The following is a 25,345-nucleotide window of genomic DNA, read 5'->3' as shown; positions in this document are numbered from 1 at the left end:
TGAGACGGATGACATTACTTTAACGGACATAGAATTGGCTGCTGTACTGTAAAATGTTTTGCTTGCTTAACTTTTTGGTCTGGTACAATTTCTTGCAAACATTTGTCTTGTTCAGGTAAAGTCCAGAATGTCACCTGAGTAAAATCTTCAGATAGCAACATTTTCGTGTGTTTTTGTAAAGATTAGAGGAGTTGGTATACAGATACTGTTACCATTTGACAGAGCCAATCTCATCTGTGAGAAAAAGTGTATTTTTCAAAATGTCCAACTATCCCTTTAAGAGGCCCTTCTTGAGTTGAAGAGCAGCAGGAGTAAAACTGAAAGATTTTAAGGTCTACTTTGATCCTTAATCTACTGTAATCATTTTTGATAAATAAAGGCCCCTTAAGTTATCAGGAGTGTTATTTTAGAATATATTGTATGATATATTAGTCTAGATCTTCATGTTTGATAAGGTCATTGAGGAACCAATTCTTTACCCCATTTAATATCTTCAGTTACCCTTGGTGTCTTTGTCCATGTACAGTATTTTGCATGCCAAAGGGAACACTTGAAACTATCCTGCGTCTACAAACGAATCAGGAATTAGCTCTACGCCTTCCTTCTACTTTGATGTTTGAAAGAATTAAAAGATTTGTTGTACATGTTACTGAATAATACATAAAGCTCAACCATCCAGTGTACACATTTGTCTCTTCTGACAAAGGCAAAGTCAGATGGTTGGTGATGTGTCTCAACACAAGGATGCAGGGTCCTGTTTGTCTTCAACAGCGGAGACATGGATGGATCAATAAAAGTGCAATATACAAGTACATTTACTCAAGTAGGCTACTGTACTTAAAGTTTTTTTTTTTTGTGGCAAATTTAAATATTGAGGGGGATGTGTCCTCTCCCAATATATATTATACTTCCTGCCTAGCAAGAGTCCATAGTGTTTTTATAATCCTCCTTGTCCTCCTTGGCTACTTACAAATGTGGGGAGGAGGAGTGGGGGCGTGTGCACAATTATGGACGGCTGGTATCATGTGGATGCAACAGCGTTGTGGTCATTACTTAGAATTCCTAATGGCAGCAACCAAAACTACGCACCATAGCTTTAAGTTCAATATTTACAATTCTATCAACCCTCTATAAAATGGTCTAGAATAATTAGAGGTTAATATATATATATATATATATATATATATATATATATATATATATATATATATATATATATATATATATATATATATATATATATTCACACACACAGCTTGCTCTTTGTGGTAAAAAATATATGTTTTGCTGCCTATTGAAGAGTTAAGGCAATTGTTTTAGCTATGACCCTGTATGGCAGTATATTAAAAATGATATATTTAGTTACCAAACTAAACTAGATCATCATTTCAAACCAAATTATTAAATCTTTTTTTTCTTAATTTGTTTGTATTTTCTCCCTGGCATCTTATAGCTAGGAGCTAATGGGATACAAGAAGAACGTGATATGGATTAGAAGATTAATTCGATGGGACTTTTCTTTATTGAAACAACGGCATCTGATTGTCAACATACCTAGAAAAAAACTTTTTAGACAGGCTATACATGCTGAACAATATTGTTGTTATAGCAACACTAATTACGTAGTCGGTCCTGAGTCCTGTTCCCCGCCAGAGAACTGCTTGTTTCCTGTTCCCAGGTAACTACAGCCAATGATGTACACTTGGTGCAATGCAACCAACCGGGCATCAGAGTGATGGCTGAAAACTGTGTGTGTGTGTGTGTGTGTACAGTTAGGGGTGTGGAGAAAGAGCGAGCACCTGAAATTAAAGGCACGGGAATATTTTATTTGTGTATCTAACTATGTGTGTCTAACTATTTTCTTTGTGTGTCTAACCATGTGTGTCTAAATATTTTCTTTGTGTGTCTAACTATGTGTGTTTGAATATTTTCTTTGTGTGTCTAACTATGTGTGTCTAACTATTTTCTTTGTAAGTCTAACTGTGTGTACAGTTAGGGGTGTGGAGAAAGAGGAAGCACCTGAAATTAAAGGCACGGGAATATTATCTTTTCTTTTGAATGTAAGGCCAAGAAATAAAACACATGCCATGAACAGAAGCACCAGGATGAGATTAGGCTGGATTAAAGGATCCATTCTGGCCTTTGCCATGGGTATGTGTCTGTTATACCTGGGCTCCATAAAGAGGGAGGTCTATACCCATTCACAGAGACTCCAGAAGGCCCATCACAATGTCTCCATCAGGCATCAGGGAATGCTCACAAGGCTGGACAGGATGGAAATGGACATCAGCAAGCTTCGTGAGTCTCAGGCCAACCGCTGGTTCTGTCCTTTAAGTATCAATATTAAGTTTCAACTTGATTTTAGGATACTAAAGCACTGATTTGGGCATTTGCAAGTTAAAATATGTTGTCTATATTAATCTGCACTGAATTTGGTTTAAAATAAATAGTTTTTTGTGTAGCAAATAAATTGAATATGACCTGTTTCTCATAAAAACATCACTTTTAATGATGTTAAAAATATTGGGTATGTTAAATAGGGTTGCAACTAAATATGATTTTCATTATCAATTTTTGATCATTGTAAAATGTAATTAATTTGTTTTATATGATCACCAGTTCCAAATTGAAATGTATTTAGTCTACTATTGTGGGCTATATGATAAGTAAAAACATCAAATAATCCCATTGGATACAGGAACATATTTGGATTTGTTTTGCAACAATCAACTGATGATTAATAAGCTGCTAATTAAATTTTTTTTTTTACAGACTAAGAAACTTTTATTATACTTTTCAAACAAAAAATGAACAGCAAATCCTCAAATCAGTTCTTACAAAAATGTACGTATAATTGCCAATGGCTTTTTGGTGAGCCCAATCGCAGGTGCTATGACTTGTGTTTGCCTTTACTTTCAAACAAAAAACACATAGTAGGCCAAATTCATGCTCATAGCTTTCATATGTGTTGACTCAACAGGGATAACCAATGGGAAGTTGATAGAGAAGAATAAATATTTGAAAGCACTTTAGGACATTATGAATATAGTCACCTGCCGCCTGAGTAACTGTATGTTTTCTTTTACGTAAAGACGTGTCCATTACAAATTGGTGCAGAAAAGGCGGACTTTGGTTGGCCTGTATACAAATGTAGCAGAATGCAGGAAAAAAAAGGGTTTGATGCTTGAGATATAGCAAGAGCAGAGTTTGGGATTTTTTCCTTGGTTTTGAAGTCATTGTTTTAAAATTTGAAAAGTCCCATATCCCTACCATTAATTACACCCATGTACTAACATACTTTGAGTTACTTAAACAGGTAAGTGGACTGCAAATAAGAGCGCCTAATGAGCTGGCCATAATGAGGAATTATTATTTACCATACTGATTTTACCGCACACTGCAAAGTGACAAAGAGGGTGCCAGTGTCCATGTCAGTGACAGTCCTGAATCAAGTTCCACAAAGATCTGACACAAATTGTGAACGACATGTGCAAGCACTTTAATAAAAATAGGATTAATGCTTTATTTATGTTTTATCAGCCATTTCTCTTAACCGTCACTATGCAGAACAAAACAGGTTAAAGCACATACTTACAAAGTTACTCCCTTTTGTCAACAGTCAATCTTATGAATAAACTTGACAAGAAGGAACCGGTGAAACTCAATGCAGAGGTGAAGAAGGAGAGGAAGGTTGTGAGGAAGCTATACCCGAACTCAGCTCTGTTCCGCAAGTGGGGCGATGAGCTATCAGAGGAGGAGCAGAAGGAAGCTGAGAGGTTGTACCAAAGATACGGCTACAACGCCTTCCTCAGCGACAGGCTGCCCCTCAACAGAGAGATCCCGGATACCAGGCCCGCCAGGTGACTCTCACTTTCTGTAGGAACTCATAAACCATCATAAACGACACCTGGTTCATACACAGGTGTAGTCACAATATGCCTTTATAATTAGGGCTGGGTATCGCCAATGATCTCCTGAATAGATTTGATTCCAATTCACAATCAAATTTGCTTTTCAATTTGATTCGATTCATTATTGATTTGATTAGGGATATTTCAGTTGCTATATACATTTTTGCTTGAATGTGAAAAGGATTTTCAGAAAAGTAATGCTGTAAATTATACAAGGAATCCCTCTAACCAGGTTATTAAAATATTAAAAGTGCTTTCTTTGCAATACTTCACAAATCCATTTAACATTTATATTCCTTCTGCTCTAACTGGTAATCTGAACGATATGAATTCAGCTTTACATGTAGCATCTATATATTTGTGACATTGTTTTTGGACCAATATTGTCATAAAACAATTGAATGACACAAAAACATACTCCCAATGAGAATGAAGCGAGTGGGTACACTTAACAGTTTTTGGCTGAACAAATGTGAGGTTAGCACAAAACATGTTGACATTTCTTTTTTTTCAAAAAATTTAAATGGTTTATTCGGAAACAAAATCTACCTTTTTTTCCCTCCCCTCACAGGTGCGTTGAGAGGAAGTACCCCAAGGATTTGCCTTCAATCAGCGTTGTGTTAATCTACCTGGATGAAGCTCTTTCTATCATCAAAAGGGCCATCAGCAGCATCATAGACAAGACGCCAGCTCGGCTGCTGAAAGAAATCATACTGGTGGATGACCACAGCACCAATGGTAGGTCGACATCCTGTTTCTGGCTCCAGTCATCATCCGGCTACAGTAGATTACTCACAGTGCTATTTGGACTTTTAATAAGCGTCCTAGTTATCCACTCAATAAACTCCCAATAATATGGAGTTATATCCTTATCTTCATTCAAGAGTGCATTCTTTTAATTTGAGAGCATTTCTCACTGATATTGCATTCTAAATTTAGAAATCATTTCCCATCAAAACCTTGCTCTCACACTCAAATAGCCACTGCTTGCACTTGGATTTAATCTGCTTGAGCTCAAACTTTCTGCTTTAATTTATAGGTTGTTGCTAGGACAGATTATTTCCCAGTTTGGTTTGTCTGTCATCAGAACTATGGAAAAACTACTGATCCTGGGAGTATGCATATTTTTATTTTTTAAATAGCATTACATTTTTCTAATTTTAAAAAGTTTACATGGCACACAATTCCAGGCTAAATTTGTTGTCTGTTTTGATCTTCTGACATGACTTTCAGCACTAAGTTAATAAGTGTATTTTTCACCAAAACGTCAAAAAGTTTTACTTTTTTGGGTAAACCAATCCTTTAAAAAGGTGCCCTGCCACACAAAACCGTTTTTACTTGCGTTTTTTGAAATATGTTAGGTCCATATGTGTTTGTGTTATGTTGTGAATATGAAAATTAACTGCTACCTCTTCTGTCAGCTCTAGCCACTGAAAAGAAATAAACAGAGAAATTGGAGTAGTTACAAAAGCTGGTCAGTCTGACATCATGTTGCTTGAGGTTATTACTATTCAAGAGCTCGCCCAGTTACGCTGAGTAAAGGATGCTGATAGCCAGACTCTCAATGGCTAGCTGTTAGCCAATCAGAGTCAAGCAGCTTAGCTCGTTGAATATTACTGAAAAGTGCCACAAATCGAGCTGAATCTTTCTGCAGGCTTTCTATACTACAATAGAATGGCTTGACACAAGGTAAACACAACATTTTTTCCAGAAATAAATGTTGGAGTAAATGGTAGAAATTCAGACAAAGTAATGAAATATGTGTGGCCGGTCACCTTAAAGATTGGGTATTTTGTTGTTCAACAACAAGACTGCGTACACTGAACATACAGCTCATCTTTGCTTTCTGTAGTGGATTTAATGGAGAAACTGGATGAATACGTCAACTCTATCAATGAGGTGTTGCCAGGCCTGGTGAAGAAAGTCAGGCACTCTGAGCAGCTCGGCCTCACCCAGGCAAGACTGTCGGGATGGAGGGTTGCTGTGGGGGACGTAGTGGCCATCTTAGATGCTCACATAGAAGTCCATCTGCAATGGTTGGTGATCTGAGTAGTTACAAATAAGTTTGCCTTGCTTTGCTATAGTGGTGATAAACCTGTCATCTTTTTGTGATTTGTTAAGACATACAGCTTAAGTAAAACTCTCACTGTGTGTTAAGGGCTGAACCGTTGTTAGCTCGGATTAAAGAGGAACGCACTGTGATATTGACACCAGTGTTTGACAAAGTCAATTTTGATGACCTGACACTGAAACCCTATATACCTGCGGCGGATGCCTTCGACTGGGCTCTGTGGTGCATGTACGAGTCCTTCAGACCTGAGTGGTACGCTTTAAAGGACGACTCACAGCCTGGAAAGTAAGTTTATATTGTCAGTTCATCCAAATCACGCACACACAAAAACGTACACACTTCAATAGTTCATAGTCTAATAGTTGATGGTGAATTTGGATTATAATAAGTATAAGAGGATGAGATCAATACCATTCACATCTGTTCCTATTAATATGCAGCATGGGACATTGGTATTGAAGAGAGATGCTATTTTAAAAACAGGAAAACTGTTATTATTTGTATTTTGACATTCCACTAATGCCAAAACATTTCCCTTTTTTTATTTTTTTAACAGTGTTTTTTTTCCAGGTAGGCTCCACTGACAGTTTTGCAGATGCACATACAAGTGAAATTGGAAGTGTTATAGGATAATTAAGTGAAGACAAAGTCTATGTGTATGTTTTTATAGTCTTAATTCTGGGAGGGGAGAAAAACATGCTCTGGTTTATTGGCATTTCTTTAAACCAATCCCAATCGTCTTTGACTGTGCTAAGCACCAGAAAAACCTGCAAAATTGCCTCGGGAAGGAACTTGTTTTGGTGGAGCATGAGTATGTTGTAAAATGAATGTCAAGGATGCAGACTAATGTTTTTACAACACTTGGGCAATGTGTGCCCAGTGTCAACAGACTGACACCAAATGGCTCTCTGCAATAATTCATGTCTTTATAAGCTAGTAAATATTGTAATATGCATAAAGGTAGAACGACAAACACAGCCTCCATCTAACAAAAAACCTTACAGACAGGTTTAGTATAATATTCTTCAGGTGCAGCTTCCATTCCTCCATTTAAAAGTAATTTTTGTATCTGTTTACATGCACAATCCGGTGCTATTGAGAACATTAATTTAAGTAACATTGAGGCATTACTTCAGGTGACTGGACCTCTTTCCTTTTTGTTCCTGGCATATCTTATTCTGGAAGGCAAACTGGTGCAGTTTTTTTTTTTTTTTTTTTTAAACTAGCATGTACTGTAAATTATCTATTGCTTTAAAACAAGATATTATTTTAAAATAAGTATTCCTCAAATATTGGCCCTGGTGAAAGAAGATATTATCTCAGCAAATGAAAACAAATGTATGGACCCTGAGAAAGTGACGCATTAACAACTCTCATTACGCTTGTGTTTAACCTGCATTGACAATGTTTGAAGTGTTGTCATTCTAAAGTCTTACCGATTTGATTTCTGTCTTCAGGAGCCCCTCCGTCATGGGGATTCTTGTGGCTGATCGTAAGTTCTTTGGCGAGATTGGAAGCCTTGATGGTGGAATGAAAATATATGGTGGTGAAAATGTGGAACTCGGCATCCGGGTGAGATTTAAAGGGATATTAAAGTGACTTAAACACTGTAATTAGGTCATCAGGTCAACATTTTTTTTACACTGTCATTGTAATAATGTGCTAAACCAAGCCCTGGGTATCCGGCTGTGCCTTCTCTGTTTTGCCCAACCAGAAAGTTTGACCGACCTTGGAGAGAAACATCATGGCTTTCAAATGAGCAAAGTGGCAGTTGGTCGAGACCACACCCACAACTTCCACCAGTTTGATATGCAACTCATTTTAGACCATACTAAATGTAGTAGGCGGTCCCTGGTTCATATCTCTACTAGTTAAGGGGTGCTTGGCTTAAAAAAAACGTTGACCCTTATGCATTTAGTGTGTTAAATGCCCTGAAAATACTACATAGTGAATACTTGAACTTTTGTGTTTTGGCAGGTGTGGCTTTGTGGAGGAAGCATAGAAGTTATACCTTGCTCTAAAATTGCCCACATTGAACGGGCCAAAAAGCCTTATCTTCCAGACTTGAGTGAAACGGTGAAGCGTAATGCGCTGAGGGTGGCAGAGGTGTGGATGGATGAATATAAATACAATGTCAACATTGCCTGGAACCTTCCCATAGAGGTAATGGAGGACACGTAATTCCTCACATAAATTGCGACTTAATACACAAATAAGGCCTAATAAGGGTTTTTATGACTAATGCTATAGGCATTGTTCCTCTTATTTAACAAAAACACATTTTATCATGTTTTTCTTCCCCTACAGAAACATGGGATAGATATCGGGGATGTTTCGGAAAGGAAAAAGCTGAGAGAGAAGCTTAAATGCAAGCCCTTTAAGTGGTATCTTGACAATGTTTATCCCCTGCTGGACCCTCTGCAGGACTTGCTAGGTTATGGAGTGGTGAGTAGAAATGATTTCAGATGAATCAAAATCAACGTGTCACACTTCTTCCGGAGGCTTTGTTTAGGTCTAATTTCAAACAATTGATTTTCTATATTGATTATCTTTGAAGACTTTGAATCTGGTGGTTTTCAACCCTTTTTAAAACAAAGCATTGTCTACTTAAGACACATCGTCAGAAGTTTTTTTTTTTTCTTCCTGTTCCAATTGTATACATTTTAGAGCGTTGAAGAGAAGCAATTATCCAATAATTCACAAAAGGTAAAGATCAGCTGATAAGAAATATTATTTTGTGTTGTGTTCACACATGATCATACTTTTCATCATCTGTCCATGGTTTTGGTCTGTAGCTTTCATGTGCATTCTGGGCTAGAGCCTGAGATGTTATATCACCAGATGATTATGTACACATTACGTATGTTGCGCCACTGTTTCTAATGGACGCTTTAAAGTCTTACTTTCTGTTTCTGCTTCTGTTGGCAGCTCATAAATGATCTGGAGCCAGCTATCTGCATTGACCAAGGGCCAATGCCTGGGAACATACCCATTGTATATGGATGCCACCACTACTCTCCTCAGGTTTGTTCAGAGATTCACTGCATGCACACAGACTGTTTTTTCTTCTTTGAGGATAATTCTTGTTCTTTGGCATAGCACTGTTATTACCGCACAGACGGACAACTCTACATCGGCGGAATCAAATCTCACAAGTACAACAACAACCGCTGTCTGGTGGACCCCGTCAGTGGAGTCAACCCGGGACTGTATGATTGCAAATTGGCCCAGCAGAAGAAATTCCACATGCTGTGGGATTTCAAACAGGTAAATAACACAGTTTTAAGATATAAATCTACACCAAAGAGGTTGGTCTGTTTTTAGAGCAAAAATAATTTTTAATAGTTGTTGTGTTTAATTCCCAGAACGGACCTATCCAGAACAGAGAAACAAAGAGATGCCTGGAAATTGTGCGAGCTGATGACGGCTATTACAAACTTGTTGTTCAGCAGTGTAGCAGTCAGAGCTGGAAGATCCAACATCTAATCGAAGACCACAGAAAGACTGGAGGGCATGTCCCAGAAGACACGTTACAGTAACTGAGCCTTTATTGCACAAAAACTGCATCTCAAAGAAAGAACGCCTGCTTGTCTTTGGGGTGAGTTTACATTTTGCACCAGAGGATTTGGATCCACAAAAGTCAAAGTGTGCAATCAATGAATGTTGTGAATTACTTTTATTTAATTATTATTTTGGCCTTCTAAGTTTTGACAATTGTTTCTATCTTGTATCTTCTAAGTATGTGCTCTTCAACATTTGCTATTACAGTTTTTGCATGAGAAAAACATTTTTATGAAGACATAAGATTGCCTTTGGACAGCTTTCAACATTTCTTAGAGGACATAATGACTTGTGAAGAACTCTTCTCATCAGCAGGCTAATTAAGTGTAAAGCTACTTTGTAGTTTTTTTCAAGAAAGTTTTATAGGAGTTTTAAGGTACCTACAGTATCTACCCTGTAGAGCAGTTCCAAAGAATTTAATTTAAAATGTAAATAAATTAAAGCCTGGAGATTTGTTGGATTTAGCGTAGCGCTATTATGATCATCATTTAAGTTAGAGGATCCGCAGCGGTGTGGTTGTCATAAATAATTAAAGATGAAAAGATGAAGGCGTCCCATTTTTTCTGCCACATGACAAGACCTGTGTCCTTCAGATGAGCTTGCAGGGAGCTGTACCTGCAGGCACAAGACACTTCTAATTAGAATGAACTCACATAAAACGAGAAAGATATCTCTCTCTTAAAATGTTGGCTAAAAATAACCACCTTTCCCACCATTTACTAGAAATCAAGAGCTTTACTGCTAAGTCTGTTAACTTCCTACATCCTTTTGATTCCCATTCCTTTCTAATAGTATCAGCAATCTAATAATACTCATGCTGAGACTTCAAACTTGCTTGAGGGAGAGAATCACAAAATCAACATTTGCGTGCATGTAAATGAGGTGCAAAGAAACAAACAGAAACTCTCGTCCACAGGGACCATGTTAAATCTTTGTAAAGCTGATGGAAATTATATTTCATTTACACACATATGCAATTAATATCAAATTGGTGGTGCACAAATGAATAACATGTATCAGGCTTTTGGTACACAGGCAGTACTTGAGATTAGGATGAAAAGTAGACAATGAACCTAAAACATGCTCAATAAAGTCAGGCATGTTAGTTAATTTATTCAGTAAAACACAGACATAAGAGAGGAAATAAACTGATTCCTACCTGATGGAGTTAAGAGCCAGCTCTTTCAGAGTGCCCAGGTTTGCCCTTAACCCTCCGATGCCAACAAAGGCTTGATAGAAGTCGTAGGAGAGGCCCGTGGTTCCGAACAGAGACGGGTCATCGGAGCTGACCACCATCGGGTGGCCCTCGGACATCAGCACAGCTGCAGGGTGGTTCCGAAGGTCCGATACCAGCTTCAGCACCTGGAGGTCAGATGCCAAACACATTCAGGTACTTCATGTGTACTTCATCACACTCCCAGACCTAATTGATGTGTTCCAGAGAAGTCTGCAAGTAGTTCTGAGGTCTGTCCAAATCTACACGGCATCAGGAAAACTTTCTGTGGACTTCCAGTGAGAACTTCACCAGACTGAATATGATTTAATACAACAAACAAAATATGCCAAGGCTGAAGATTTTGGATTTGTGTGTCATATTCTGCAAACCTAGATGGGCAAATGTTTTTTTTGGTTCATCTCAGTGTAAGGATCATTAGTTGAGGGTTTCATTTCACTAGTAATTCTGAGAATATCGATTCTGGTTTATACATAGTGCAGCCCATTCCATCCCCTTATGGTTCAGCATCCTCGCAGACTTGACAGTATTTGGATTCAGCCAGATTTGTTTCTGTTGTGCCATTGACAATTGGTTATCTGACCTGGTTTGAGATGGGGCACAGTTCCACTGCCACGTTTCTTTTCCGAGACAGCTCTTTGGCAAGTGGATGGTGTGCCAAGGCATAGCCGTGCCCGATACGTGTTGTGTTGAACAGAAGGGCATCGAGAATGTTTTGATCCACGTTGGTGCCTTCATCATCTGCAAAAAAAAAGCATCCAAAGTGGAAAGAAAGTGTTAACAGATTTATGAGTGCTCTGTTTTGTGCTTTTGGTCCACCCACCTGTTTCCCCTGCGTGAAAGAAGTATGGCAGTGTGACACCCAGTTCAGCTGGCATAGAAAGTGCCTCCCTAAAGTACCAAAGGGACCTCCCACTGTCCTCCCTGCCAACCTGCAAACCGTAATGTAAGCTTGAGAAAAAGCTAATTAAATCACAAGAAACGAGAATCTTTTCACTTTTCATTTACTCTCCTTGAAGTTTACAGGAGGGTCATAGAAGATAGATCCCTTCTTACCATGTCAAATCCTGCAACAACATCTGGGAAGTCCTTTTGCAGCTGGATGGCCTCTTTCACAGCTGCTTTGACCTCAGATACACTCAGAGCCCTGTAGAAAGCACCATCAAAACACCAAAATGTCTATTTGATTCAGAAATCACAATCATAAAACTAATGTGCAGTTTTACATCAATATTTACATTAGAAGATGCCTGTAATATTTATGGAATGACTATTCTGTGATTCTTATTTGTATTTCCAGCTGTGTGTGCATTGCTGTAATGTAGGGGGAGAAAATTATAGCACCGGGTGCAAAAACAGTAACATGGCAAACAGCTGTCAAATCCTGACGACATACACAAACACAGTACCGACAAACAGTAATATTGAGTAGTACTAAATTGGTGGCGAGGCCCTTTAATAAGTTGCGAGTTTCCAGAAACAGTAAACAAAAACATAACGCGGTAATCTAATTATATTATTTAATTTCAGAGAAAATAATGGTATATGGTCCTAACTTTGTTAATTCAAAGACAACCAACTTATTTGACAATTATTAACTAAGTATATTTACTCAGATATGGTACCTGAGTAAATGTTCTTTGTACAATTTTTAAGCACAATTTTAATTGCACTATATGTTTGATATGTTTGTATTTCAACAGAAAGTAAGTGGTTGAAACTTTGGTCTTGTAGTGAAAGATGTTCACAAGCCAAATTAAATGAGGATCAGTTGCTTTAAATGCAAGATTTAATGATTTACGAGTAGGATCAGTTGGGAGTCTTGTAGAGTTTTTAAGCACTGCACCATACTATTGATAATAGTACCATAGCATTAAAAAAAAACTGTAAAATAAGAGGAAATGTGTCTTGTCAAAGTTTCTTCAGAATCAAATTCAGAAAAGGATTTCACGCAGTACCTGTGCACAGAAATGATGACACGAGCCCCAAGAAAGTCCCGGTGATTGTTTGTAAATTTCCTTGTAACTTCTTGAAATGTTTTCAGAGTCCACACCTTATCATGAACGGTTCCATCAAGCTCATACGTCTGAAACGCATAAATGAAATGCACAAATCTCAGATCTACAATTGCTATCAACACTGCTACTGTGGCTATTTAGGAAAAGCTGGAGCATGGGGATAACTTGAACAAAGAAGCAAGCACACACCCTTGATAGACCGCTCCTTAATTCCAGATACATGATGTTGTCCTGGAGAAGTTCCTCTAGGCCCTTGTAGAAGTAGTCCCTCAGCACAGGGGTATGGGTGATGAGCCCAGCAGCTGCTATGAAGGCTTTCTCAAACTTCTCCCATACAACCTCTTGGGTTGGGTACTCTCCATCTGGATCCTCAGTGAACAGTGTGAGCTGCTGCATTAAACTGAAAAACACCACCACAATGTTCAGGGTTACTGTATCTTGACTTGCTATGTATAAGGGTAGGCGATATCTTACTCAACCTGTCGTCAAAGCCTGTAGGGTCTCCTATTTGGGCTCTCAATGTCTCAAGCAACCGCCAGTATAAGCAGTCCCATCGAGGAAAAGGCTGGCGCTCGGAGAACAAGAAGCGGACCGAGTTGTCCCAGGTGAAGCAGATGTAGCAGTAAGGCCTGTAGGTGACGTTTTTCACCAGCCATTCAACACCGACCAAAGACGAGGTGTGGATGTGGAGGGCTGCACCTGTCACCAAAACAGCAGGATATGACCTCAAACTCAGACTGATGTGCTGAGCTTAGACAGTGACATAAAATAAAGATCTTCCTCATTTATTGGGTGATGTGACATGGATGGATTGGGATACATCCTACATTGGAGCAAGATGACCATGCTATTGTCAAATCTGTTCATGTTATTTCGTGTCTCTTTGTAGTTTGTTTTCATGTCTTTTAGACAATTTATCTTTTTCTAGTAATTTTACGTCTTTGTGGTCATTTTGTATGTCTTTCAGGTCATTTTGCATAATGTTTTGCATAGCTTTGTAGTTCTTTTGTCTCTTCGCATTCAATGTGTCTTTTGTAGTCATGTTGTCATTTTTTCTCTCCTAATTTTTTCTCTCGTCTTTTTTTGTCTTATGCTTGTGTAACCTAATGTAGTTATTTTGCCTCAATTTGAGTGTCTTTAGTTATTGTGCACCTCTTTGTAGTTCTTTTGAGACCCGTGACTAAGGTAGTCTTGTGTAACTTTGCCATCATTTTTGTTTCTTTGGTGTCAATTTGCAGTTAAGCCAGGACTCTGAGGTGCTCATGTTGGTTCAAAAACAGAAAGAGTTCACACTGAACATGAAAAAAGAGATGTATTATTAAGAAAAAAAAAAAAAAAAGGTACAGGAAATTATTGAAGAAATCCTAAGATGTACAGATATATTTCATAATAGGAAAGGAAAACAAATATCACACTGGATCTGTGACATCACCTTTGGGCATCTTCTGCAACAGTTTGAAGATTGGACTCTTCTGGATGAGAGGCTTTGCTTTGAAGAAGTGGATAGCTGGGGGAAACGGTGCAGCAGACAGCTCTTGCTCCTTTAGTTGATGTAGGTAAGCATCCAGCTTCTGCTCAGCCGCCGTCAGCGTCACCTGGCCTCCCGTCTGTCTGGACGCCTCCTGACGCATCAGCAGGTCCCTCTGAGCAGGGTCGGGCATCCCATCAGTCACTCTTACCATCCACAGAAGGAGCACATATGTGATCACAGCTTGCCAGATTAAGATCACCATATCCTTATGTGTCACAGGAGGGTGCTAGAACATGATCACACTCCCTCCACAAGTGCAGGTTTGCTGTATTTGATGCTGTAAAGAAAGACTCTGTGAGACATGCACCAATGACATTAAAGTCCTTTTACCTCGGATGAGAGGTTGTGTTGTTTTTCCCGCAGAATGGATAAATAAATTTGATTAATTTAAGTCAGATATTTTAGTTTTTGGGTTAACATTATAAGCTGCTCCGCTTGTATTACAGTCCTGACAGTCTATTAAGTAGCCTGACCATGACCGCTTTGCTAGGAGTTAATAATCAGAAAATAAAATGAGCCAGGAGAAAGCACAGGGAAGTAACAATCCACCTTCAGATCATTACCATAAACTAAATAAAAGGCAAATGTATCTTTAAAACTCAAAATACTTACGAGAGGGAGCGGAGGGAGCTTCTGGTGTCCTGCGTCTCAGGTCAGCAGTCTCCAAAAAGATTCAGTCGAGCATATCCGCAAAATACTTGGAGCAACTGGATAATTGGAGGCATTTGTGTCTGACAAAGACCATGTGATAAACTAATGAATGAAGCATGATTGCACAATAGTGTTCGTCAGCCAGCGGCGAGGACAATGTTTGAGCCAAAAAGAGAAGTGATACTAATGATTTATATTTTATTATGTTTTACATTTCCACAATATAACATTTTCAGTTTTAGACACACAAAAAAGGACAACAAAACAAAACAACACATACGTATAATTTAATCTGGAAACCTCATATACATACAGTGCACCCTCTGGAATGCTATCACCCACTCATTTAATTCATGACAGAATAACATCAATAAATTTACTCCGTAAGGTCATGTGAGGTCTTCAGTTATGTTCCTAGGATGCCATTTATTATCTCGGTAATTGGTTGGAGCAGATGACCATTAGCAACACAATGCCCCTTGCAACGTAAAATAATACGGGTCAGAGGTTAATGCCAGCGGCAAAAACCGTGACACGGACGCTGTGTTTCTCATAATCCAATTAGAGAACAACTTGTTAAACATCCAGCCAATCACCAGATCCAGTCTAACCTGTAAACTGAGACCCTCGAAGGGGAGCAGCCGAGAAAACAACTGTGCAGTACCCAAGATGCACGTCTGTAACATTGAGGTGCAGCGTTTACCATGTCCCTTAATGCACAGAAAAAAACAGCAATAAATCACACAACAACAACGCGTCTCTTTTGCATCGGAGATTCGTTTCACAGACAAAGGAATGCGTCTTTCTTGTGACAAAATAAAAAATATAAGGAGAGTTTTTCTTAAATACAGCAGAGTTATTTAGTCTAGGAACTTGCGGTTCGGGTTGGCCCCGAAGAGAGACACTCGGATTTCAGGCATCATCTGCAAACAAAGAAAGGCACGGCTTACAGGCAGAGCTGCAACTGCACCCACTGATCTGGTGATTATTTCCTCTATTAAATCTTTTGCTTAATACAATGTCAGAAAGTAGACATACCCCACACACTTAGTTTTGTGTTACCAAAAGTCCAAAATCCTTTTTCTTTAGATCGACTAATAATCGATTGCTAATTTTAGCTCTATTTGTATCCACAACACAGCAGGAATATGAGCTAAGTCAAAACTAACAAATATTTAGCAGGAGACTAAATTGTTTGTTCAAATTCATTTGACTTTTATTCAACTACAAAAGCCTAAATGTCTTTTTTGTGAGTGACCTGGACATGCAAAGACTTACACCATATACAGACAACATAAGATCATAATTTCAAAAAGAAAATGTGATTGTAAATTAAATAAAACATTAATTTAACATATAAATAAATCGTATGTAAAATATCCTAAAAACAACCTAAAGATCCCATTTTAAAAACATAAATAAACAGTTATCATAGCTTTGTTTATCAGTTTATTTTACCCCTATACTGCTATGGTTTATTGTTACTTCTGTGTTGTTGTTTTTTTTGTTACAGGATTTATTTTTATTTTATAGTGCAAAAAGTCAAGAAAAGGGAGAGAACAAGAGAGAGCGGATGATGCACAACAAAACAACAAATTTTACTGTAAGTTTGATTCCTTTGTGATTTTATTGTATGTTATGATTTACTGTTGTTGCTTTATGTAAAGCACTCTGGATACCTGCAAGTTGCTCTAAAGCACTAAATAAATAAATGTTGATTGATATGTAGCGAGTATATAATATGTTGTATGAAGTCATAAATGTTTTTTTTCTTCATAAAAACCTTGTGCTTGCTTGTTCGTGCCCTTGTTACACGGTCTTAATTTAATATACTGCATACATTCTAGTTGTTACTTGTCTTCTCACTTTTGTTTTCCTTTGATGTTTCTGATTTATTTTTTCATTCATTTTTCATTGTCCCTTTTTTGTTTGTGTGTGTGTGTTCACTATAAAAGAAGAAGAGGGAACTGCCAATACAAGAGATGTAAATAGTTTCAATTTTGGAGATTCTGAAACACATACATTAATCTTATTTCTGTCTAATGAGTTTAATTTTTTTTAATGACTGCACTCCTCATTGAAAGGGGAATTCTTTAGAACATGACAAACAAAATCAACAAGTAAAAACATCAAGACCTTTTTAACATGAGATCAAAGAATATGGGGGGATTGAAACTAGATAAATAAGGCTAAAACACACCTAAAGGAGCATTTATAATGCATGTTTAAACAAGTCTCAGGGATGAGAAGGAAAATTTGAAACTGATAATATGAGCGGCCTTTATTGTCCTACCTGCTGCGCCATGAGGTCCAGTCTGCTCTCCAGGGTGTTGGCCACCTTGATCTTCCCGTTGCCATTATAGAGCTCAATACCTCCAGAACTGAAAGACAAAACCAAAACAAGAGAAATCAAACTGAGAAAATATCTAAGATCTATGATCTAAGGAGTTTTCAGGGGTGTATTTGTAAAATGTGATGCTGCTTACACATCAGGGGAGATAAAGTTATCCTGGTCGATGCGGACCTCGATGTTCATCTTCACAGCTGCTTTATATATAGGAATATTTCTCTGGATGGATGCCTGAAAGACAAAGTTCAGATTTTAAATGAGCTTCCTCACTCAAAAGCATCTGCCAAATTATATATATATATACATTTTCACCTACTTATATACACATAATAGTTGAGTGTGTTTAATTTGACCTATGTTTGCTCAGCTTGTTGTCCTTATTTTTAAGTATAAGTTATATTTTCCGGTAAATTGTTCTTGGAACTGTGTGCATCATTGAGAGTTACTTAGAACTGGAGTAAAGTGTGTGTACACATACTATGCCAAAAAAGCCAATTCTGAAATGGATGAATTTTAAGTCTGAACATGCACTTGCTAATTAACTCACCTGTACCATCTGCACATCCTGTTTGCGGCAGCGAATAGTCACTTTGGGCTCCAGAAGCTGATAGAATCCCTGATATGAAAGAGTATGAAAGGGTAATCAGTCCTTATTTTATAATCAACACAGTTTTATAATCAACAGTTTACTGTGAGAGCTTATAGCTAGTGCTAATTTTCAACTCTAGAGATAAATAAAGCTTATTTCATGATTGTTTTGCGGTGATTACGTTCTAAAGCACAAATAAATACCCATCAAACACTTGTCAGATGATTTTCTGAGTATGAACTAACCTGTAAGATCAATCCGTCCAACAGAGCTGGATACCTAGCTGGGTCTTTTGCGACATTACCAAGCCGTTGGCGGGCCTCATTTAGCATTTCCTGAGGGATTTACAGACTGTATCATTTACACAATCCTTCTCTCCATCTGTGTGTATTAAATATGACCGCGTGACAACACGAGATACAGTTGCTTACCGAGATCATGTCGTCCCGGGCCTTCAGCACCTTCAGTCGGGCCTGGTTCATCAGGTTTGACATTTGACTGTTTGAGTAGACAAATAACACACAGACACACACAGACACATACAGACACACACAGTTGGATTATGTTTGTCCGTGTGGAAACCCTTTAGACAGTTTGGAGCATGTTAACAAAAGAGTCATTGTAGGACAGAGTAAATAAGTAAATCAAATCACAGAAACTCTGTGTCACACATACAGTACAGACATTTCTCTGTTCTTAAAAAAAATGAGTTGATGTGTCTTGTGATTTCTTGCCATGACTCACATTTTCTTTTGCTGCTCAATCTGCTTCTCTTTCTTCTCGTAGTACTCCATTATCTTCAGCCTCTGAGTTTGGACCAGACGGCCCTTCTCGATGTTGAACTCTTCTTCTGCCTGCAGGAGGAGACACAGCTCACTCAGCAGAAGACACTCATCATCATCATCATCATCATCCTTACACTTACTCTGCTGCCAGTGGACACGTGGTTGTAATAAATACTAATTCCCCTTAAATATAAAATGATCTAAACCAAACCGAAGCGCTAACTCATGCATCCCACTCACTCTGACATCTCTCCATTAGTGCATGTATAGGTCCTGAGCATGTGTGTGTATTTCAGGCATGTGTGTGATTACTAACAAAGTGTATACACAGAGTGTAAATATTGTATTTCCCCACGTCATTAATAAACAAATAAATTTCTCTATTAAAAAAAAAAAGCTCTATAAGATCCCAGCTGACCCCCTCCAGGAGGCTGACTACGACCCTGACATGTATCATCTGTCTTAAACCCAAAAATATAAAAGTTACAATGCTATGACACAGAAAAGATCTATTCAATTATTCTATTATTTAAGCACCGATTCCTTTTCGGTCAGTCTACTAATCTATCAACTATTCAGGTTTAAATAACATGTTTATAACAATAATAACCAGAATACTATCTGTAGTCAAATCATGCTATACTTTAAACTGTCTGTTAATTGTATTGTCTGACATAAGGGGTAAGTGTAAAATATGACAGATGATGAAGATATTACAGGCAAAGTCACATCATGTATGTACAAGTACAAATTCTCTGGTCTAGTGCAAGTGAAATGCTTGTGGCTGAAGGAGTCAACACTTAAAGTAAATCCCATGTACTAATGTATCTTCTGGCTTAATGACTGTAAAAATGAAAAAGTCTTTTGCTTATCAAGCATAAGGTTTAGCACTCCACTCCCAGCTGTGGAAGCAGTGGTATGGTGGTGACTTTGTAGGGCGCTGATTTATATTATTTTTAAAGCATCATTTTTTCTTTTTTTTTAAATCAAGCTTTTAAATGCTAAGTTTTCTTTAATCAAACTGATGAGAATTTATAATAAAATAGACAAAACCTATCGCAGTACTATTTATGAGATAAAAGAAGAATTTCACTCTTTACCTCACATACCCAAGTACTATAACCGTGGGTCATTTCTCTGTTTTCTCTATGGTTAAATTTAAGACACTAATGGTCAATGGTCAAAATTGTTGAAGCAAAAGAACTGATCACATGTAGGTTAAGGTAAATATTAAAATTTGTCTAATATATTACGTGTAAGATAATTTCCTAAGTGTTCAGATTGTGTGAAATCTGCCCCCTTTACTGTGGTTTTGGTCCCCCTAGCGGTGAGTCTCACACGGGCAACCATTGTGATGGTGAGGACTGATGTGTTGTTAAACCTTATAGTCATTTGTAAAGTTCTCTTCAATGTGGAATCAATGCCTATGATTATGTCCAGTAGGTAAACTGTATGATTATGTGAATCCCTGTTTGTCTGTCTATGCTTATAATGTATTCTTCTTTTGTCATCAGTGACACTACCTGTTTAGATAAAGGATTAAATGACTACTGACACTTAATTCATTGCCTGGTCTGAGAGGAGCACTCTAATGCATTTAAAAAAGGCCATAATTGCTAAATCACAGGCTGGATTTTGGTCAAATCTGGAGCAAAGACGCATGTTGATGCTGGCTCCCCTGGCATCTGCCTGCACCAATATTAAAGAATGAGTTCATCCGTGTGTTTGCTTTTTACCCATTTTTCTCTCCTCTCCTTTCCTGTCCTGTCTCTACTGCTTACTCACTAATTAAAGCAATGAAATGTCCAAAAATATTTTAAGAGACTAATTAATCATCCCTTCTAGTCACTCTCTACAGCACTGTGTGATTTTACCGCAATGGTTTTACCTTTGCGTCAATCTCTTCTGCCTTCTCATTGGCCTCCTGTTCAATGAAGGCCATCATGTGCTTGATCTGTAGACAGGGAGAAGAAACATTCATGACAAACAGACTGGGTAGGATTTCCCATTTTTAGGGTTTTAAATGCACACAAAGATCCATCATGAAGCATTATTCCTTACTACTGCAAATTGCCAGCTCACCCTCCTGCCAGACTTTATCACTATGGTGAGGCATGTGTCAGTGGTGGAAGAAGAAGAATTCCTATCCTTTAAGTAAAAGTACCAGTACCACACTGTCGCAAAACAACTAAAGGTCCTGCATCCAAAACCTTTAGTAAAAATATGTATAAGCAGCCCGGTCTCAAGCCAGTTCACCAGTAGCCACTTACTTTATTTGGATTTATTGAGTTGTGTACAGGTCACGATTTTCCAACGTGACCATTTCACCATGTTTAAGTTGTGCTCTTTAACTCCTTTATATACTCTTTGGTAAGTTCATCTACAGCAATGCATCATATTCCATAAGATCATCATATGTTTGTAGCGTTGTCGTCCTGTGAGAGTCACGTATCCCTTAAACATCTACTTTTCATGGTGTTTTCAGCTTTATGACTATGCATTTTCCAGCTGATCCAAGAGGCTTTTTAAATAGTTTATTTAAATTGAGAAGTAGAAGAACTTCTTGAACACGTAAAGGAACACTTCTTCATTTTAAACATCCCCAAATTCAGAGATATGGGATTTTCATTATAAAGGGGATAAAAAAATTAATTTGAGTCTGTAAAGCAACTCAAGCTGTCAGATAAATGTCGAGACATTGCAGAGCAAAACAATGAAGTTGCATGAATTTGTACTTTAAAAGGAAACTACGCCATTTTTAAAAATTCATAAGCTACATGTTATTCCTATGGTCAAATATTAGTGAACATGAACAACTCTCTCCCAAATCCCAAAAACAAAGAGCTAAACTTAAATTTGGGATGTTACCATCAAGTGTAATGTCTAGACCTGCTCCATAGACAATGGCTTGGGAAAGACGTTTGAATGAATGATAAAGGACTATATGGGTACATTTTCTGGGTACTAACAGAATAAAAATAAAATTTAAAAAAAGTGTATTCTATTGAGCATTTCCAGACTTTATACTCTATGACATCACAAGTTTGAGACATGCTCGCCCAAGACACCCTGGCGCGAGCCTCCATAGATCCCGCGGGAGATATGAATCAAGCACGGAGACGAATTGTTTGTTGCAATATTCTCTAAAATACCAGGGGACGTCCATACAGAATAATCTGTGGATAAGCAAAGGGTAGTATAGAAGAAGTAGGTAAAAGGAAGGAAAAGAAAGCATGCAAGGGGGTAAGCCTGCCTCTGCAAAGCGTACATGCTATGGAGCCATTTTGTTGCTAACATGCCATCACCCGCCATTAGCATTAAATTTACCGCCATTCATTTTGGCGCCACGTTGACAGTAAATAACTTTAAATCTGAAGTGTTTTAAGGCTCTATTTGTTAATATTATTATTTTTTAAAGAAACACGACATTGTATAAAAGGCTCCATTACCTAGTAACTCACCTTATGCATGCGTTTTTGTAAAAATAGGCTAATGATCGTGTCATAACCACGCAACGTTCTGTCGCATAGAAGAATAATAACCAAACAGGACAGGAGAAGCTTGCAGGCAGTTTCAACTTACATTATCCGTTTCAGTTTGATAACTAATGTTAACTAGCATTTTAGTTAGCAATAATTAGCCTGTGCCTATGTTATTCCTTACATAGATACCTACGCTCTCCGTCTCTGCTAGATTTATAAAGATTGAGCTTTCTCTTGGCACGGCTACCAGAAGACTTACAACTTTCAGACAGGGTGACACGTCACATCTACGTCGTCAAGCTCAGTTGGAATAACACTCAGCCAACCAGATTTTATTTACATAAATGGAAGTTTTTGAAATAGAAGCCAAGCTTTTTTGAGCTGGCTAATGTTAAACAATACATTTCTTCCATTTCTACCTGTACAAACAAAAAAGCTGTTAGATCATATGACCTCTGTAAGCTTTACAAAATATTTGTATGAAGTTTTTCGCTTGTTTTGTTTTAATTTTCTTTTCCTTTAGTAACCCCCTGGCTCTTTTAGAACATAGACTATTAAGGTGTACAGAAGATATTCTTCCCTACTGTACGTCCACATTCTTCAATAAAGTTTGAATAAAAAACAAAAACAAATCAGACAAAGAAACCACGGAAAAAAAAAAAAGTGACGCTCAGCCATCATTTTAAAAGTGCTTCTTATAGACTTCCCCGCTCTTGGAAGTCTACACCGTGGCTTTGTCCATTTCTTTAAATGTCTATGAAATCATAAGACAGTTTTTTTTTTTTTACTTTCACGTAGCAATCTCATTTTTCCCTCCAGCCTCCAGCAAAAGGCTGTTTCTTTTCCCATGTGTTGGCGCTCATATTTAAGGCCATCTGCCACCCTGTGGTCTGTACATGAAGAATCAAACAGATGTTTGAGCATGTGAACCCTGCTTGGTTTTCCCAGCCTATCATGTTGAAATGGAACATGCAGCGTGCGCCGAGTTGATGTTTTTTTGGCATATATGCACCATGGCGACCGTGAACCTACCCTTTACTTCACGGGTGTCTTTGCCAAGGAAAACCCTGACGAACTTCCAGCAAATTTGAGATTTGTTCTGCAAGAGCCCATTCAAGCCCATTTCCCATTTCCAATTTTTCCAAATCGAGGCACCAATCACAACCGTTGAGGCAGGTTTTACACGATGGCGATAACTCTGCAACATGCTCGCTGGTTTAGATATTTTTCCATCACTCTGCATACGTCATCTCGTTTATCGCTCTGATTGGTTTTAGGACTCTCCAATGGCGCCCAGAGCCATGCGAGTGGCGTCCGTTGGTGACGCCCCTTTGGAAATGGGCTGTGAATTAACCTTCCATCGACCCACTCTCACTTACAACTGAGAATGGTCTGGTGTAAACCAGGCCACTGGTTTCTGGCTTTGAGAGAGATTAGCTCATGTTCACAAATATAGATATAATATAGATATAGAGCTTTCAAAAGGCCATGCAAATAACATATTGGAATTCTTAATGTAGGTGGTGTTCCCCTTTAATTACATGCACTTAGTTACATTCCACCGCTGATGAACACCAGACCCACATTCTAACATATGTCCAGTCTGGAGATTATTTCCAGTGTTTCCTATTAAAAGAGTCCAGTCAGTGGCTCGCTCGCTCCCAGTTCCTCATCAGGCCCTGGCATGTGCTCATCATGTGATCATTTGGAAATATGACCCTGTGCATCTCAGCCATAACTTCCACAACGCAACACTGAGTTCAAAATGGTATAACTAGCAATATTTACCTACAAAACCTCCGATCAAAATCACCCTGAACGAATTGCTTGTTTGTGTGTATTAACGTTACTGCAGCTCTCTCAATGTCATTCTTCTCCACACACACACCACAGCTACCAGAAGCATGTATCAGTGTATTAATAAGACGAGTAGCAAAGAAAAAAACTCCTTCAACCGCAACCGAGGAGAAACAGATGAATGCTAACATTTCTGAAGGTTAAATCGGTTCTTTACCTGCTTCTGAACATCGGCATCGCTGAGCGCCATGGTTGCAGCTGTCAAAGATCCGCGAGGCCTGCGAGAAGAAATAACCAAAACAAAACAGATATTAAAACAAGTGAGAAACAAACGAACCCGTCAATTACAACATGGAGGTTTTAATAGTGCAATACGAGCTTTAAATCGATGTTTATGTACCCGAAAATCACAGAAGATGAGGTATGAATTAATCGCCGCAGTCGTGACTGGTAAAGATGTCTACGGAGGATCAGCTGATTTGCGTCGTCACATGATATTTACTTCCGGTCGAGTCGAGCAGCCAATCAGGTGCGAGAACAAGAGACGACGTAAAAAACAGGAGAATTTTTGGTCATTTTTTTGGCGTAATTTAATTTATACTGCATAGAAAAGACTATTAAAATGACTAGTTATAAAACAGTTATATTGCACAAATGTGTAGTAGTAACCAGTTGGATTTATAGTAACTAATAAAGTATATAGTATCATTTTTGTTGGCATTTTCTATTTCTGTTCTTGACTGCTTTTGTTTATTTACTGTTTATTTCCTCTTAATAAGTGGATAGCATGTGTTGCACATCAATGTAAATTCCTTTAAATAAATATCTAATTTGTAATAAAACGTATTCTGATTCTGATACATGTACTATTATACATTCAACTTCAGTTACATAAAATAAATTATTCCTCCTGTGTTTCCTTATGTCATTGTTTTTATAATTTTGTTTTTTAATTACATTTGCTTTGGTTTGAATGTTTGAATGTTTTTTTTTCTTCTTTGGCTCACTTAAAAAATCGTTTTAGTTATATATCACTTTTTATACTTGAGTATAAAACCAAAATGTTCTTTTTCTTAATCTGTTTCTTTTCTTTACACATTGTGCATTGTTGTGTTATATTTATTCTGGTCCTGAGCTTGGAACCAAAAAATAATTAAAGATAGGTTTCATTTGTTTCATTTGTAAAATGTTCCTACATAATGGCTATGATGTTAAAGGTTTTTCAATAGTGACCATTACTCTTTATTTAACCATTTCTAATTTATTTAAACAATTTTCTTTGTTTATGAATAGTAGACGTATAAAGTACCTGAACATCTAATGGTCACGCAAAGCCCATATGTAGGAAATAAAGGGGACTTGAAT

The 25,345-nt window shown here is 37.8% G+C and overlaps 3 protein-coding genes across 3 annotated transcripts; 1 reads left to right on the top strand and 2 right to left on the bottom strand.

The window, feature by feature from the left end:
* Nucleotides 1–1,998: 1,998 nt before the first annotated feature.
* On the top strand, nucleotides 1,999–9,898 carry LOC117938823 (probable polypeptide N-acetylgalactosaminyltransferase 8). Its single transcript, XM_034863730.1, has 11 exons — nucleotides 1,999–2,298; nucleotides 3,620–3,860; nucleotides 4,483–4,649; nucleotides 5,764–5,947; nucleotides 6,070–6,267; nucleotides 7,440–7,554; nucleotides 7,960–8,145; nucleotides 8,290–8,427; nucleotides 8,911–9,006; nucleotides 9,082–9,249; nucleotides 9,348–9,898. Exons 1-11 carry the CDS (start codon nucleotides 2,088–2,090, stop codon nucleotides 9,519–9,521), a joined length of 1,878 nt encoding a protein of 625 aa, XP_034719621.1. The 5' UTR covers nucleotides 1,999–2,087; the 3' UTR covers nucleotides 9,522–9,898.
* Nucleotides 9,899–9,944: 46 nt separating this feature from the next.
* ada2b (adenosine deaminase 2b) lies at nucleotides 9,945–15,041 on the bottom strand. Its single transcript, XM_034863731.1, has 10 exons — nucleotides 14,939–15,041; nucleotides 14,228–14,603; nucleotides 13,275–13,494; nucleotides 12,985–13,195; nucleotides 12,736–12,863; nucleotides 11,834–11,924; nucleotides 11,601–11,709; nucleotides 11,361–11,518; nucleotides 10,703–10,905; nucleotides 9,945–10,158 (listed from the first exon to the last, which is right to left on the bottom strand). The coding sequence occupies exons 2-10, from the start codon at nucleotides 14,526–14,528 to the stop codon at nucleotides 10,032–10,034; spliced, it is 1,548 nt and encodes a 515-aa protein (XP_034719622.1). The 5' UTR covers nucleotides 14,529–14,603; nucleotides 14,939–15,041; the 3' UTR covers nucleotides 9,945–10,031.
* A 211-nt stretch (nucleotides 15,042–15,252) lies between these two features.
* Nucleotides 15,253–24,546, bottom strand: atp6v1e1b (ATPase H+ transporting V1 subunit E1b). The gene is made up of 10 exons (XM_034863736.1): nucleotides 24,381–24,546; nucleotides 24,198–24,258; nucleotides 20,590–20,655; nucleotides 18,661–18,770; nucleotides 18,348–18,414; nucleotides 18,162–18,251; nucleotides 17,875–17,943; nucleotides 17,464–17,558; nucleotides 17,271–17,358; nucleotides 15,253–15,900 (listed from the first exon to the last, which is right to left on the bottom strand). The coding sequence occupies exons 2-10, from the start codon at nucleotides 24,228–24,230 to the stop codon at nucleotides 15,838–15,840; spliced, it is 681 nt and encodes a 226-aa protein (XP_034719627.1). The 5' UTR covers nucleotides 24,231–24,258; nucleotides 24,381–24,546; the 3' UTR covers nucleotides 15,253–15,837.
* Between the last annotated feature and the right edge of the window lie 799 nt (nucleotides 24,547–25,345).

The sequence above is a fragment of the Etheostoma cragini genome, chromosome 23, assembly GCF_013103735.1.
Source record: "Etheostoma cragini isolate CJK2018 chromosome 23, CSU_Ecrag_1.0, whole genome shotgun sequence".
Lineage (NCBI taxonomy): Eukaryota > Metazoa > Chordata > Actinopteri > Perciformes > Percidae > Etheostoma > Etheostoma cragini.
The sequence above is the reverse complement of the archived record's forward strand: the minus strand, read 5'-3'. Positions and strand labels throughout refer to the sequence as shown.

Excerpts from the sequence above, each read along its gene's own strand:
- ada2b (XM_034863731.1), bottom strand. The coding sequence starts at position 14,528 with ATGGTGATCTTAATCTGGCAAGCTGTGATCACATATGTGCTCCTTCTG. Across the intron at positions 13,495-14,227 it reads GTTGCAGAAGATGCCCAAAG|GTGCAGCCCTCCACATCCAC; the intron begins GTGATGTCACAG and ends TTTTGGTGACAG. Across the intron at positions 10,159-10,702 it reads CTGGCTCTTAACTCCATCAG|GTACAGCTCCCTGCAAGCTC; the intron begins GTAGGAATCAGT and ends TTGTGCCTGCAG.
- LOC117938823 (XM_034863730.1), top strand. The coding sequence starts at position 2,088 with ATGAACAGAAGCACCAGGATGAGATTAGGCTGGATTAAAGGATCCATT. Across the intron at positions 3,861-4,482 it reads CCGGATACCAGGCCCGCCAG|GTGCGTTGAGAGGAAGTACC; the intron begins GTGACTCTCACT and ends CTCCCCTCACAG. Across the intron at positions 8,146-8,289 it reads CCTGGAACCTTCCCATAGAG|AAACATGGGATAGATATCGG; the intron begins GTAATGGAGGAC and ends CTTCCCCTACAG.
- atp6v1e1b (XM_034863736.1), bottom strand. The coding sequence starts at position 24,230 with ATGGCGCTCAGCGATGCCGATGTTCAGAAGCAG. Across the intron at positions 18,252-18,347 it reads CCCGGGACGACATGATCTCG|GAAATGCTAAATGAGGCCCG; the intron begins GTAAGCAACTGT and ends TAAATCCCTCAG. Across the intron at positions 17,359-17,463 it reads AACTTTATCTCCCCTGATGT|TTCTGGAGGTATTGAGCTCT; the intron begins GTAAGCAGCATC and ends TTTGTCTTTCAG.